General features: G+C 35.5%; 1 protein-coding gene across 1 annotated transcript in view; it reads left to right on the top strand.

The window, feature by feature from the left end:
- Nucleotides 1-16,281, top strand: part of LOC123527832 (ribokinase-like) — a 23,510-nt gene extending 7,229 nt beyond the window's left edge. The window contains exons 2-8 of the mRNA XM_045307525.2: nt 983-1,115; nt 3,932-3,995; nt 4,389-4,451; nt 6,392-6,556; nt 7,955-8,043; nt 12,446-12,634; nt 14,775-16,281. Of these exons, the coding sequence (XP_045163460.2) occupies nt 983-1,115; nt 3,932-3,995; nt 4,389-4,451; nt 6,392-6,556; nt 7,955-8,043; nt 12,446-12,634; nt 14,775-14,951 (880 nt within the window). The 3' untranslated portion in view covers nt 14,952-16,281. The remainder of the gene's footprint in view (nt 1-982; nt 1,116-3,931; nt 3,996-4,388; nt 4,452-6,391; nt 6,557-7,954; nt 8,044-12,445; nt 12,635-14,774) is intronic.

Here is a 16,281-nt window from a genome sequence, read left to right as displayed (position 1 = left end):
ATATAGGAAAGATATGGTAAAATGATGTCAGACCATTATAGTTATGCTCACTGGTTTTGAGTTGGACTGATATCATGTCTAGGTCCGATATCGATCAGGTATCAAACCATCTATCCGTTACTGTTGATACTCCGTCTTTTACTAGACACTTGTTGTTTTTGATGTGTTTAATACATACGAATGGTTAGGTACTTACTGAGGTGATTTTTAATCATATCTTACACACATAACACTAGGCCTACTTGTTAGGAAAAAAAATAGTGTGGAACATATTTTTATATCGGGCAGACATAGCGCCTACCCGCAATATTCCGACTGCCGTCTATCCAACTGAATAGTAAAAAGTGTAACATGCTGTTCAAAGTGAACCTTTGATTTAATAATAATATGTAATAATCCTAGCATCGTCATTTCATTACTGTATCCGTTAACATTTTGATGGAATACATGTACATTTGAATTTAAATGCTACTGACGGAATGAATGATTAAGACTTGAAAAAACAAAACAAAACATACATATATATAAAATCGAACGTATATTACTCATTCACAAATATTGATACCAATCAAAAGTATGTATTTTACAACTTTCCCATATCCACTATAATCGTAAATGTATTAGTCAGAATCCAAAATAGTCGTAAATATATTAGCCAATAAATCTGTTTATATCGGTGACCTAGTTTCCACCCTTTGATATGTTACTGCAGTCAGAAAAAAAGCAGCAGAAATATATAATACACTGACTGAAAATACGTTAAAATGTTGATGTTCGACATCTGAAAATACTGGCAAAATAATTATATTTTGATGGTTAAATAAATGCACGGCATGGAACTACTTGTTTGTACCTTCAGCACTACTTTTGTTCGGTTTGCAGTAAGGAAATTTCTAAATTGTTAACATTGGATTGATTGCCTCACAATCGATCCAAAAAATGATAGAGTCATAGAAGTGATACTCGGATTAACCTTTTTCAGCTATGTTCCAAGATTTCCAGCACCTGGTGAAACTCTGCAAGGTACAAAGTTCAGTATGGGTTTTGGTGGAAAGGGAGCCAACCAGTGCGTGATGAGTGCTAAACTTGGGGCAAAGACAGCTATGATATCAAAGGTCTGATCCTGGTATTGACTGGGCAAACTGTTTGTTTGAATTTATAATTTTATACCTATTTTTAGTCACCACCAGTAATCCATATAGGTGACTCCTCCAGAAGATTGTTAGTAATTTTAGTGGGGGAATAGTGCAAGATACAGACTGATGACCTCAGATTCCAGAAGCTTCCTTGGTTTGGTAGCATGCCACGTATAAAGCACCAATATATAAGACTCGATATCTTTATCTCAGTGTTAGTCATTTAGTTGTATAGGAGCAGGGCATCAAACTCATGACCCCTGGTTTCATAGTCAAACAAATTGTTAACTACTGAACAATTGCATCCAAAGTGAGAAACTCTTATCAGGTAACAATAAAATTTGTAAATATTTCCTAAATTGCATGTTTGCTATGTTTCAGCTCTAAGTTCTTTTTTTTAGCTTGACTTTTCAAAGAATAGGTAGGGCTATTGAACTCACCTGTATGTCTGCGTCAGTTTCAGCATCGGCATCCTGATTTGATTTTTGTATATAAGCTGGTATCTCAGTAATCACTTGTGGGAATCATTTGAAACTTCACACACTTCTTCACTGACTTACATTGCACAGGTTCCATAACTCTAGTTTGATTTTTTTGCTCCCCCCCACCCCAAATTGTTATTTGGGGGGGGGGGCACTAAGAGTTGCCCTTGTCTGTCCATCTGTCAGTCTGTCCGAGTTTGTATCATTTATACATCAAAAAGTATTTGACCCAGTCATCAAACCTCACAGGATTGTTATTCAGCATGGGAAGCAGTGCACCTGGGGCTTTAAGTTGGATCTCACACAGACCAGAGTTATGGCCCTTGACTTAGTCTAAAATAGTAGGGATGAGAACGAATACTGAAATCAATATTCGAATATTCGGTTTGCCATATTCGAATATTCGGCATGTTTTAATGGAATTTTTAAATTCTTATTAAGTGTTTGGCATATACACAATATATTCTGCTGTTTAAAACGTTAATCATCGTACGTAATAAGGCCTAAAATGTTTGTTTCGGGTAAGCCGACCCTACATTTGTAGACCCGCCGACCCTAGTGTTTTATTTTACGATTCTGTCAGTATAATCATAAACATATTTTAGACCGTCGCAAATTTATCCTAAAAATAGCAGGTCGTCCAATTTACGTGTCGCGCTGTTGTATTACCCCGCCATTTTGAAAATTTTCGATCAGCGTATCGGCGCTGTGGATGAAAACCGATTCTGTGGACGGTATGGAATCTCTTACAAAATTTTGCAAAAAAATCGCCAATATCTACAAGTTTGGTATTGTTTTCGAAAAAAAAAAATTCTAAAATTTGTTACATAAAAAAGGCGCCAGTAAAAATTAACAAAAGATAAAAAAATATCACATTTACGCCTAGTGCAAACTGTTAATCCGTAACGATGACCCCTGTCAATTATGCTTTGCAACTTTCTTGTTAATTGGACAATTTTTGACATGTATCACATTTACACCTATTGCAAACTGTTAATCTGTAACGGTAGCCCCTGCCAATTATGCATTGCATTTTTCTTGTTAATTGGACATCTTTATTAATTTGATATACAATAAAAAACATGACAGAACAAACGGTTTTATTCTGAAAAAAAAAAAAAATAGCATGCTTATATTGCCCCAAATAAACTATACTCAATATACATTAATTTATGAATATTCGAATTTGATTTTCATATTCGAATATTCGGCCGATTTTCGAATATCCGAATATTCGTTCCCATCCCTATAAAATAGGCATGAAAAGGGCCTAAGTTTGTGTAGCACGTATCTCAAAAAGTATTGGACCCAGTATTATGAAACATTACAGGGATATTTTTCAGCATGTGAAGTTGTGCATCTAGGGTTTTGTTAGATATATCACTCAGTCAGACCAGAGTAATGGCCCTTGACTCAGTAAAAAAGTATGCATAAAAAGGCATAAAAGTTGTGTCGCATATATCTAAAAAAGTATATTGCATAGGGGTTCACTTTGCTTGACCAGAGTTATGGCCCTTGACTTAGTCAGAAAATAAAAGTTTGTGCTGCATGTATTAAAAATGTACTTGACCTAGAGCCATAAAACATTAGAGGATTGTTTTATAGCCTAAGAAGTTTTGCATCAGGTGTTCTCTTTGGGATTTTACTCGGCTCGGCCAGAGTTTTGGTCCTTCACTCAGTGAAAAATACACATAAAGTTCTTAAGTTTGTGTTGCAAACATCTTAAAAAATATTAAACCTTGAGTCATAAAACCATGTACAGTGACAGGAGTGTTTCCCAGGGAGTATCTGTGTCCTATGGACACACATCTGGTTTATAAAATCATGCCCTTTTTCGATTTTTATATTCATTCAAATGAAAAGGCTGTTGAGTAGTCCAGTGTTGTTGTCCTCTGACAGCTTTTGTTTGTTAATTATTAAAATTGTAAAGAATCTCAAAAATATATATACATGTATTACCAAACCATTATTTTAATTGCACAGCTATTAGAAAATGATCTGAAATTCTGACCAGTATGGAATCAGATATTCCATTTCATTCCATATATTTTACTGTGAGTTATTTAATAACATTTTGTACTAATTTATTGTTTGTTTCGATACAGATTATTTATTATGATAATGTATCAAGCCGATAAAAAAATTTAAAAATATAAGAATTGTTCAAAAATTGAAGAGCTGAATTTTAAAATAAGTATAATTATGTCTTTTTAAACCAGACAGGTGTTCTTGTGTTTTGTACTTTCTTTTTTATAAAGTGTCATATGGAATTACGTACAAGTAATGTTGTTTATGAATTGTTTACATATTCAGGTTGGTAAAGACACTTTTGGAGATGGCCACATTAAAAATTTCAAAGAGTTTGGAATTTGTACAGGTATCTTTAAATGTTATTATATAAACTCCTGTTTAACATTCATGAACCTAAAAACTGAGTAATGGTAATGCAGGCTGATTATTTTTTATGAGATCAATTAGGCATCAGACTTTATTCTTACATTTAAAGGGAAATGCAATGTTTAGTTGTTTTAATGTTACATCTGTCTGCTCGGTATTCTTAAATAATTTAAGGCAATGGATGAATGTTCAAAATCAGCTGAGAAATGGGAAAGTTATGGATATTTCAGTAGCTGGTCAAAAATGGCAGCCATTTTGTTTCTAGGGCAATGTTAAACAAAATGGCTGATTTAAATTATGTTAGGTACTATTGTTAAGATTTCTGAGTGTGTACTGGTATATTCAGAATTTGATATATTTTTTTGTATTTCAGACTATGTCTATACCACAACGGAAGCATCAACAGGAGCTGCACCAATATGTGTAAATGAAAGTGGTATAGGTGTTTTATTACATTATTAAAGGGAAAGGCAATGCTGTTCTTATGTTAATTCCATCTTAATTCTGGTGTAAGGTTTTTCCTTGCATGATTTTTCTGAATGCAAAACAATACTGATCATATAAAACATAACATCAAAGGTAATAATAGGAACTTTTTAATTTTCATGTCTTGACTATTTTATAATAGATTGTCAAAAATGGTTTAGATGGGGTTATTTTCGATAGTGAAACTCAGCCATTTTGGGTCGCCTGGAAGCTCTAACATTTCAGTTTTGACTTCCTTTACTGATGTATTATTATAAAACGTTCATGATACCTAAACCCTTACCCTGCTAAATTTCTATAATGAACTTGTCCATCTTCCAATTTTGGCAGTGACTGTTATGTAGAGGTTGTTGTTCTGGAGAGGTAAATTTAATAGTATATTTCAGCTTAGGGAAATTTTGATGATGTTGTTATAGAGAGGTTTTTGCTTAAGAGAGGGCCGCTCTGGAGAAGTTGTACCATTAAATATTAAAAGGGGTGCTTACCAAAAGGACACTGACTGAATGGCGAACAGTGCAGATCTTGATCAGACTGCACAGATGTGCAGGCTGATCATGGTCTACACTGGTCGTAAAGGCAGAATCAATTGTGTCCAGCATGATAAGGGCTAAGTATGTATAAAAACAACATTTCAACAAAAATATGGTATAATTTAAAGAAAAAAAATTTTTTTTTTTAATTTATTGGCCAGAATTTTACCCAGGGAAAAACAAGTCTTTAGCTATTTAATGAAGATTATGAAATATTCCCTAAAAATTAAAATAAAACTTACTGCCACCCCAAGACTTTTGGAATAGTATATTTTCTGGATCTTTTAAAAACACAACTGTTGCAATTTGAAAGTTGTATCATACTATTTATATAAGCTAACCGGAGGTGAAGGCACTTTAACTAAGTTGTTTGTTGTTATGCTCCCCTTTGAAAAAGCAGGATTATATTGCTTTGCACCAGTCAGTGGCATTGGTCCGTTCATCTGTCGGTAAAGCAAAGGTCAAGATCACAGGGACCTGAACCTTTAAAATAGTTCCCGCTCAGTAACTTGAGAACCACTTGGTCCAGAACCTTAAAACTTGATAGCTTGATTGGGCTTATGAAGTAATTGGCCCCGATTGGGGTTTGTTTTGGTCAATAGTTCCAAGGGTAAGGTCTCAGGAGCCTGAACCTTGAAAACAGTTATTCCGATTAATAACTTTAGCCAGAACCTTCAAACTTGATAGCATGGTAACTTGAGAACACTTGACCCAGAACCTTCAATTTGACAAACTTGATATCATGATTGGACTTGGGTCAATAGGTCAAAGGTTAAGGTCACATGGACCTATACATTGAAAACTATCTCTGGAAGGTTACCACTTGACTCAGTATCTTCAAACTTGATAGCATGATTGGGCTTATGAAGTAGATGAGCTGTATTGATTTGGGTCAAAGGTCAAGGTCACAGGAACCTGAACATCAAAAAATATTTCTGCATGATAACTTGAGAACCACTTGGCACAGTATCTTAAAACTTGATTATGAAGTAGATGTTTTGGGTGTTAAAAGGTCAAGGTCATTGTGATCACAAGACTGAAAATGGGACAACCCATCATGGGGGCATACATGTTTTACAAACAGCTCCTGTTTAAATAGACTTATCTTGTAACAAATTTGTTCTGAAGGGATCTGCTGTGGTTTTATTGAGACACTTAATAGAAACAAATTAGTTAAAAAAACAAACAGAATTTTGAACATTTCTAGACCCGGAGTGGTTTGAATACTACTATTTGGAAAAAAAAGGTTAAATTGACAATGAAATGAAAACAGAAAATGTAATGTAAATTACACAGAATAAACAACACACTCTATTCACTCTGATTGTAACCTGCTATAATGATTTATTTTTTATCACAGGTCAGAATTCTATAGTGATTATACCAGGGGCAAACTTGTTGCTTGATGAAGCTGACCTTGCCACTGCTGAAAAAATCATTTCAAAGTCAAAAGTCATGTTATGTCAACTGGAAATCAATCCAAAAATAACAATGGAAGCGCTAAAAATTGGAAGAAGACATGGCGGTATGTAAAATGTGTTAATACTCTAATTGAATTTTGCAGTATTTTTGTATCCTCTTTTCCTCATTTTGGAAAATTGGACATATTATTTGATGGTGCATGCGCCCGTCCATCGGTCCGTGTGTCCATCATAATTCGTGTCCAGAGTATAACTTTAAACATTAAAGATATTGACTTTAAACTTGGCATATAGGTAGATGGCAATGAGACAATGTGCAGAGTGCATGAACCAGGTCTGTAGGTCAAAGGTCAAGATCACAAGTTTAGCTCAAAGATCAAATTTGTCCATTTTATTTTGTGTGCATGAGCATAACTTAACCATTCAAGGTATTGACTTAAAACTTGGGTTGTACCTTGGTGGTGATGAGACAATGTGCACTGTGCATAAACCAATTTGGTAGGTCAAAAGTCAAGGTCACAGCAACGTGAAATCTGCCATCACTTTTCATGTCCAGAGAATAACTTAAAAACTATTAAAGGAATTGACATGAAACTTTGAAGATAGGCAGGTGTTGATGCAGACTGCAACAATCTTCATTGCAAAAACCGTCCCTCCCCACCCCTCACCCTATTTCTTTTTCTTTTTCATTTAGTTGCTTGCCCTTTTGTATGCTGTGACCACCACTGCACATACACCCCCTCACATACCCCACAAAGAAAAAGTTCAAAAAAAGAAAAGTCGAACATTGCAAAAACTTGCAATAGCTTGTTGTACAAGCTCACATGAAAATACTCTTTTCTAACATGGATGAATTCCTTTCTTCATTAATTTTACTGTATCCTGGCATCTTATTTGAATGTTAATGTATAAAGTGGCATGACTATTGCTGTAGGTCAGTCATGTGTAATTCCTGTAAAATTGCTACCAATGCAGATATTGGAAGTAACTCCAACAGGTACTTTTGTTCAGTTCTTTGCTTATGTCCCTAGGCTCCAAAACAAGTAAGAAGGAACTATAATGGATATTTATGGTCATATGAGAAATAAAGTAAAATTTTATCACAAAACAATTTGGTTTGACATCTGGGTTGATGACATCCATTAGTAATAGTAAATATCCTAACAAGAAATGTTGATTATTGCTTGATTATGAAGTGATGTTTTTTTTTCCACTTGTTATTTTTATGCTCCCGAAGGGAGGCATATTAGTTTTCAACTGTCCGTCCATTCGTTTGTTCGTTCTTCACAGCATTAACTTTTTGCATGAAGGCACTTTACTCGTGAACCACTGCACCCAGGACCTTCAAACTTCACATGCTGATAGTACTTATTGAGTACACGACCCCTACTGACTTTGTGGTCACCAGGTCAAAGGTCAAGGTCACCAGGTCAAAGGTCAATGCGCTGCGGGGGCATTTGTCACCATTAGTGACTGCTCTTGTTTCTTCTTGTTTTTTTCAGTTCAAACAGTACTTAATCCAGCACCAGCAATTCCATTAAACAAAGAATTTTTCACCTATACAGATATTCTTTGTCCCAATGAATCAGAGGTAATTAACCAGCTTTTGTATTTATTGAATTTATGGAAAAGACTGTTGACATTATTTTTTTGGTTGCTTAAAAATTAAATTGAGAAGCTTGCCAGGTTGCCTTGATGGCTTAAGACATCCAGTCAGGTGGTTGTTGTGTTAAATCAAGTCAGATTTCTATTAAACTTCATGGTATGAACTATACTTATGGATATTTTTGGCATGTTCTCCACGTTTTTTTTTCTTTTTCAGAGGTATGGCCCTTTAAGGTCTTTTCTTGATAATTATTGTCAAAATTACTCCTGCTCTACTATTGGTAGGATTTTAGTGGAATTTCATAGGAATGACCAGTACATGTACCTAACTTAGTAACTGTTGTACTTGTTTTATGGATTTTATGGCTGAATGGATTTACATCAAGTTATGGCTGTTTGAATTTATAGCTCAACTTTTCGAAGAAAAAATAAATAGATCTGTTGCACTCATATTGATGTCGGCATCGCCGTTGGTTAAAGTTTTTGATAAAGTCAGATATCTCTGTTACTATCAAAGCTATTGATTTGAAACTTAAAATAGTTATTTACTATTAAAGTCTACACCAGGAGAAACAATCTTCATAACTCTAACCCGCCCGCTTAGCTCAGTAGGTAGAGCGTCGGTCTACGGATCGCGGGTCGGAGTTCGATCCAGGCGGCGGTGTCTTGAATTTATAGCCACTTTTCGAAAAAAATTAGTCTGTTGACTCATTGATGTGGCATCGCCGTTGGAAAGTTTTTGATAAAGTCAGATACTCTGTTAACTATCAAAGCTATTGATTTGAAATTAAAATAGTTATTTACTATTAAAGTCTACACCAGGAGAAACAATCTTCATAACTCTAAATTAAATTTGAATTTTGACAGAAATGCCCCTTTTTAACTTAGAATTGTTTGGTTAAAGTTTTTGATAAAGTCAAATATCTCTGTAACTTTCAAAGCCTGAAACTTAATTTAGTTATTAATTATCAAAGGTTACACCAGAAGAAACAATCTCCATAACTCTGATTTGAATTTTGACAGAGTTATGCCCCTTTTACTGGCAAAGCTCTAATTCAGAGTCAAGCACTGAGAAAAGTCAAGCATGCTGTCTTACGGACACCTCTTGTTGTATAATAGCTCCATTATTATGCCCCCCTTCCAAGAAGGAGGGGTATATTGTTTTGCAGATGTCGGTCGGTAGGTCGGTCGGTCGGTCCGTCTGTCGGTCGGTCGGAATGTAGACCAATCTGTTTCCGGATGATAACTCAAGAACGCTTGGGCCTAGGATCATGAAAATTGATAGGGAGGTTGGTCATCACCAGCAGATGACCCCTATTGATTTTGAGGTCTGTTTGTCAAAGGTCAAGGTCACAGTAACCCTGAATAGTAAAACGGTTTCCGGATGATAACTCAAGAACACTTGGGCCTAGGATCATGAAAATTGATAGGGAGATTGGTAATGACCAGCAGATGACCCCTATTGATTTTGAGGTCAGTATGTTAAAGGTCAAGGTCACAGTGACCCTGAACAGTAAAACAGTTTCCGGATTATAACTCAATAACGCTTAGGCCAAGGGTCACGAAAGTTGATAGGGAGGTTGGTCATGACCAGCAGATGACCCCTATTGATTTTGAGGTCAGTATGTCAAAGGTCAAGGTCACAGTGACCAGGAACAGTAAAATGATTTCCAGGCAATAACTCAAGAACGCTTGGGCCTAGTGTCAGGAAAATTGATAGTTAGGTTGGCCATGACCGGCAGATGACTCCTATTGATTTTGAAGTCATTAGGTCAAAGGTCAAGGTCACATTGGCCAGGAACAGTTAAACGGTTTCTGATCTTCTTGTCCAAAACCAAAGGGCCTAGGGCTATGATATTTGGTATGAAGCAAAATCTAGTGGTCCTCTACCAAGATTGTTCAGATTATTTCCCTGGGGTCAAATATGGCCCCACTCCGGGGGTCACATGGGTTATATAGACTTATATAGGAAAAAACTTTGAAAAACATTTTATCCAAAACCACAGGGCCTAGGGCTTTTATATTTTGTATATGACATCATCTAGTGGTCCTCTACTAAGATTGTTCAAATTATTCCCCTAGGGTCAAATATGGCTCCGCCCTGGAGGTCACATGGTTTACATAGACTTATATAGGGAAAAACTTTGAAAATCTTCTTGTCCAAACCACAAAGACTATGGCTTTAATATTTTGTAATGTAGCATCTTTAGTGGTTCTCTACCAAGTTTGATCAAATTATCCCTCTAGGGTCAAATATGGCCCCGCCCCAGGGGTCATATGGTTTATATAGACTTATATAGGGAAAAACTTAGAATCTTCATGTCCATAACTTACATCATTCAAATTTGGACCACATGTATAAGTTTTGAGTGGCAAAATGAACCTTGACATGAGTTGACCTTGATCTTGACCTAATGACCTACTTTCACATTTCTGTAGCTACAGCCTTCAAATTTGGACCAATGCATAGGTTTGTGTACCGAAAAAAACTTTGACCTTGCTATTGACCTAGTGACCTACTTTCACATTTTTGAAGGTACAGGCTTCAAATTTGGACCACATGCATAGTTTTTTGTTCCAAAATAAAATTTGACCTTGATTTTGACCCATTCAAAAATGGCTCAGTGGATGGCACCAAGATCACTCTGTAATCTCTTATTAGGTTAAAGGTCAAGGTCAGATTAAACCAGAATGGTACAGACTTTTGTTTACAGTGAGCATATAATTTCTGTTCCTTGTGCAATTACTGAATGCATCAAGGGGGGCATTTCGTGTTCGACGAGCTCTTGTTTCAGTTATTTCAAATAGTAGATCTTTGTTATCACTGTTTTGTTTGAATCAACATTGGTGTCTGCATTGCAAAAGATTTGCATGTGAGCACATTTCTTAAAATTTGCGATACCAAATACTTTCAAACTGTACACATATCTTTCACATCATGAGATGGCCTCACATGGTAAGTAACACAACTCTAGCTTTTATTTTGCCAAAATTATGTGCCTTCTAACTTAAAAATTTTGATGAAAGTTCAACATGTAAGCAGATTTCTCAAAAACTACCAGACATTGTCACCAAAAGTTTTTGAACTGCACAGACATCATTTGAATCATGTGATGATTTCACATGACAGGTTTCATTACACTGGCTTAGATTTTGGCAAAATTATGCCCCTTTGTAACTTCGAAATTTTGGCGTAAAGTTTGTTTGTAAGCAGACTTCTGGCAAATTGTTATTATTGGAACCTTCTAAAATCTGAACACTCAGGGCCAGGTTCCATAACTCCTACATACAGTTTGCAAAGTTATTCCCCTTTTCAATACAGAAAATCTGATAAAAAAAATTTTAAAGCTAGTTTTATTTGGAAGGGTTTCAGATAATTCAGAGTGCTGTCATAAAACAGCTCTTGTTATATATTAAATCTACATCAAGGTTCAGTCTGTGGGGGTCACTTAATCTTTTATCTGCATCTCCTCCAAGACACCTTGTCAAGGACAGCACTGTTTGATATGAAGTGTGGTTGTGCATATTTTTGACACGTTTTGCTGTGACTATTAATTCAGGAATATCGACCCTTAAAAGTTTTTCTTGATAAAATTTGCTCCTTCACTATTGATTGGATTGGACTGAAACTTCATTTGAATGATCAGAACCAAGCCTTGTTTCATTTATGGTTGGTTGTTTCACTGAGTTGTGGCCCTTTGATTTTTTCATGTAAAGACTACATAATTTTTTGTTCTATACTTCATGTCAAAAAGCCGTGTTTGAATTTAAATGAATCTTCATAGGATTGCTTTGTATTTAGCCTATTTATTCATGTCAATGACATAATTATGCCAGTTGGCAGCTTTTTCATGGAATTATTGCACTCTGATGACTTGTTTTTAATTGTAACAACTTCTGTAAGCTAGCTGGATGGCTTCCTTGCATGAATAATTCAGTACCCTGAGTGAGGCTCGAACCCACATCAGAAAGAAAAAAAAATTGGTCTAGTGGCAACACTGACTACAAAAGCAGGGGTTGCAAGTTTGAGCCCCCATTCCCCAAACTTAACTAACTAGCATTCAGATAAGAGTCCCTTGTAAGGCTGCTTTACACCTGGCATGCTACAGAACCAGGAAATGTCTGGAATTGGAGCGTTTCTGTATCTTGCATATCCTCCCAGTATAAATTACTAACAGTCTTCTAGAGGAGTCCCATGTATGGGTTACTGGTGGCAACTTTAAATAAACTTACACATGCACGCATGTACATCATACTATAATACTAGATTTTTTCACATCTCAGTGTGTACAGGATAAATAGCAGATATCAGTGTTTGCTTGTTCTGACCAGTCACAAATAAACAATTGTCAAGATAAAAGTTGAACTAGATTTGAATACCTTTACAGGCTGAGTTGTTAATCGGAAGTCCGGTGAAAACAGTGGAGGATGCCAAAGGTGCTGCAAAGAAATTACATGACCTTGGATGTTGTGATGTCATTGTTACCCTCGGAGAGATTGGCTGTGTTGTATTAGAGGGTAAAACCACTGATGTGATACATTTACCAGCACCGAAAGTAGAAGCACTTGATACTACAGTATGTATATCTCTATTTTTCTCTCAGACACCTTTAGTTTTGCATAATGAGACAGGTCAGGAGTTCTACAGGTACTGGTATGAGAATGGAAAATAGATAAGCTAGACAGAATAAGATTGCATATTTTCTGAAATAAAAACAACAACAAAAGATTATAATACAATTACTAAGTAACTTTTCTCTTAACTTTTCAACAAACCAGGGTTTAAAATTATGAAATGAAATGTTGAGACCAGTCTCAATCACCAGCATGTGATTGGTTGATTCTAAGTACAGTTTTAATATTAACCAATGGCAAAGTTACATTCTGAGACTGGTCCACAAACTGTTTTATAACATTTGGAAACTTATGGAAAGATTTGTGGAAAAATACCTGAATGACTTTTTAACCTTTAATTTGTTGGATTCTGGCACTGAGGTTTGATACACAAACTACAGTCTGTTTGTATATGTAGTAATCTTCCACTTTGATTTTATCTTTTCTTCAGAAAAGAACCCAAGGAGTCGTACTTAACAGTTTGTAATTCCAGTTAGAAATATGTCTGTGCTGGTGTTCCCAAAGACTCAATCTTGGATCCCCTTCTAATTGTATATTAAGACATAGTCAGTGACAATCAAACATAAGACTTTATGCATAATACCACTTTATATGTCATTGCTGATAAACAAGTTCATCTGTTAAACTAAATAACAACATCAGTAAAATCTTATCAGTTGGCCTGGCTTTTTCTTGCAGACTTTAACCCAAATAGACAATTACCATACCATGAAAAAAGAGAACAGACCTATACCTCCTGACATTGCAATGAAAACTACTGTGATTAGGATATTATTTAGCGTATATGAGCCGCGCCATGAGAAAACCAACATAGTGGCTTTGCGACCAGCATGGATCCAGACCAGCCTGCGCATCCGCGCAATCTGGTCAGGATCCATTCTGTTGCAGTTAGAGAAACCGTTAGCGAATAGCATATATCCTGACCAGACTGCGCGGATGCGCAGGCTGGTCTGGATCCATGCTGGTCGCAAAGTCATTATGTTGGTTTTCTCATGGTGCGGCTCAAATATGTTAGTTGCAATCACACAATTAGACAAGCATCGTAAGCATGGAATTGTATAGATATCTTAAAAAATTGCTGAATTTTTTTTTTTGAAATGCACTTCTTTTTCATGAGGTTAATCTTGGAATAAAGTAACATCATCTGAGATAACTATGTAATTCAAAAGAAAATGAACTACAGTAGAATCAATGCAGCAGTTAGAAGCAGGCACAATTGTGACCAGTGCAACCAAATTAATTAGCATTAAGAAACTTTATACTGAATTGAAATGGAAAAGACTTGAGCCTAGAAAAGAAACAAGGACTCATTTTATAAAACGAAGCAAAGCTGAACCCTTAAATAACTAATCTCTTTGATGTTACCACAAAATCAAGAAAGGTATCCTTTAAGGAACTGAGTTTGATATAACTGAAATATGCTGGAACCCACCGACATAAGGCTCTTTCCTACCATCAGCTTTTATCCACTGTAATGCTTTACTCCTTAACATGAATAATATTACTTCTCTGACCAACTTTTAAAGTAACCTTAATGGAAATTGACCAAAACTAAAATATTGGATACAGAAAAAACTTTTGCTAAAGCTATCTGTATGTCTTGGTTGTTGTGCACTAAATTTATAGCTCTCACAAGTTTATGTTGCATTTACAGGGGAAATAGGAACAATGGCTCCCTGTTGTCAGCCTGCCCCAATAATTTCTAGACAAAAACAAAAGTCTCTATCGAACATACTTTATGGTTCAACCTACTAACCTTAGAGCCCACTGACTTAAATATTTCTGACATTATTTGTAAAAAGTTACCAATACATCACTTTTAACCACTATTCTGGATGATGTTTAGCAGATTTATTTTTGTCAAACTACATAATTTGTAAATGATGCAGTCAAAAGTTTTGAGTACATAAAAAATTTAAAAATGATAGACTTGGGAGTGTAGAATAATGTTTAAGTTGTTACTAAATTTGGTTTGTTAGTGTAATTAAGTATCCTAAGACCTGGCAGTTTTTATGTAGACAGTACATGTATTATTTAAAATTTTCTTATAGATTTGACAGTGTGGTATACCGGTAATTTCAGGGAGCAGGTGACTCTTTTATAGGCAGTTTAGCTTTCTACCTGGCTACTCGGCCAGAGCTTGGACTTGTAGAATCTGCAAGACGTGCAATAAAGATAGCATCAGTAAGTGTTCAGCATGCTGGTACCCAGACCAGTTATCCAACAAGGAGCCAGCTTCCAGCAGATTTATTCACCTGATAGAGACATATGTGTTCTCTCTGTAAGACCAATGATAAATAATAAATATGATTGAAAACATGTGCTAATTATTTCCTAATTGGACAAAATTGGGAAACCCTTTCTTAGCTCGACTATTCGAAGAATAAGTAGAGCTATCCTACTCACCACGGCGTCGGCATCACACCTTGGTTAAGTTTTTCGTACCAGTCCACATTTTGACAAAGTCTTTTGAGATAAAGCTTTGAAACTTTCAACACTTGTTTACCATCATCATGGCCAGTTATAGGCAAGAGCACATAACTCCATCAAGGATTTTGGCTGAATTATGGCCCCTTTCGACTTAGAAATCTTGGTTAATATTTCGTACCAGTTCATATTTTGACAAAGACTTTTGAGATAAAGCTTTGAAACTTTCAACACCTGTTTACCATCACCATATCCAGTTATAGGCAAGAGTACATAACTCCATCAAGGATTTTGACTGAATTATGGCCCCTTTTGACTTAGAAATCTTGGTTAAGTTTTTCGTACCAGTTTATATTTTTTGTAAAGTGTTTGACATATGGCTTTGAAACTTTTATCACTTGTTTAGTATAATAGTCTCTATCTGTAGGAAAGAGAAAATAACTCTGTCATCCTTTTTGGCTGAATTATGGCCCTTTTTGAACTTCGAAATTGGTTCTGTTTTCATACAAGTCCATGTTTCGTCAAAACTATTTGACATATGGCTTTTAAACTTTGAACACTTGTTTATCATTAGGCAAGAGTACATAACTATTTTGACTGAATTATGACCCTTTTTGGACTTTGAAATTGCCTCATATATTGCCATTTAGTGCAAGACTTGTCGAAATCATAGTAATACAGGAACATTGTTTGTCTAATCTATTTATTTCTTTTGTCTGAATATCCGTGGAAATATTTTGACCCCATTCTTCAATCAGTTCTTCGAATAGTCGAGGGCGCTGTCATTAGACAGCTCTTGTTCCTCATAACAGGGCTATGAACTTATATGAAACATCCAGCAAAATAGTGCATAAAAGTTAAATGAAGTGACTGAGTATTCCCATTCTATCTGGAAATATTGATCCCTACTGGGTGGAGAGTACGAAGCTTGCGGATCCAAAAGTACATTGTATTTCCTGTTACATCTTATACAGTCAACATTGTATTAAGAGACTGCCTAAAGGACTGCTAAAAAGTGGTCTCTTAATGAATCTCAATCAGGTGAAGAGAAAAAATTTTCTTAACTGTTAATATAATTTTATTATGAACATACATGTATGATTTCAAAATCTGTTTTTAGATCGTGAACAATTTTCCAAGTCCATAAACCGTAAAAATTGTA

Source organism: Mercenaria mercenaria, chromosome 1 (genome assembly GCF_021730395.1).
Source record: "Mercenaria mercenaria strain notata chromosome 1, MADL_Memer_1, whole genome shotgun sequence".
Lineage (NCBI taxonomy): Eukaryota > Metazoa > Mollusca > Bivalvia > Venerida > Veneridae > Mercenaria > Mercenaria mercenaria.
The sequence above is the reverse complement of the archived record's forward strand: the minus strand, read 5'-3'. Positions and strand labels throughout refer to the sequence as shown.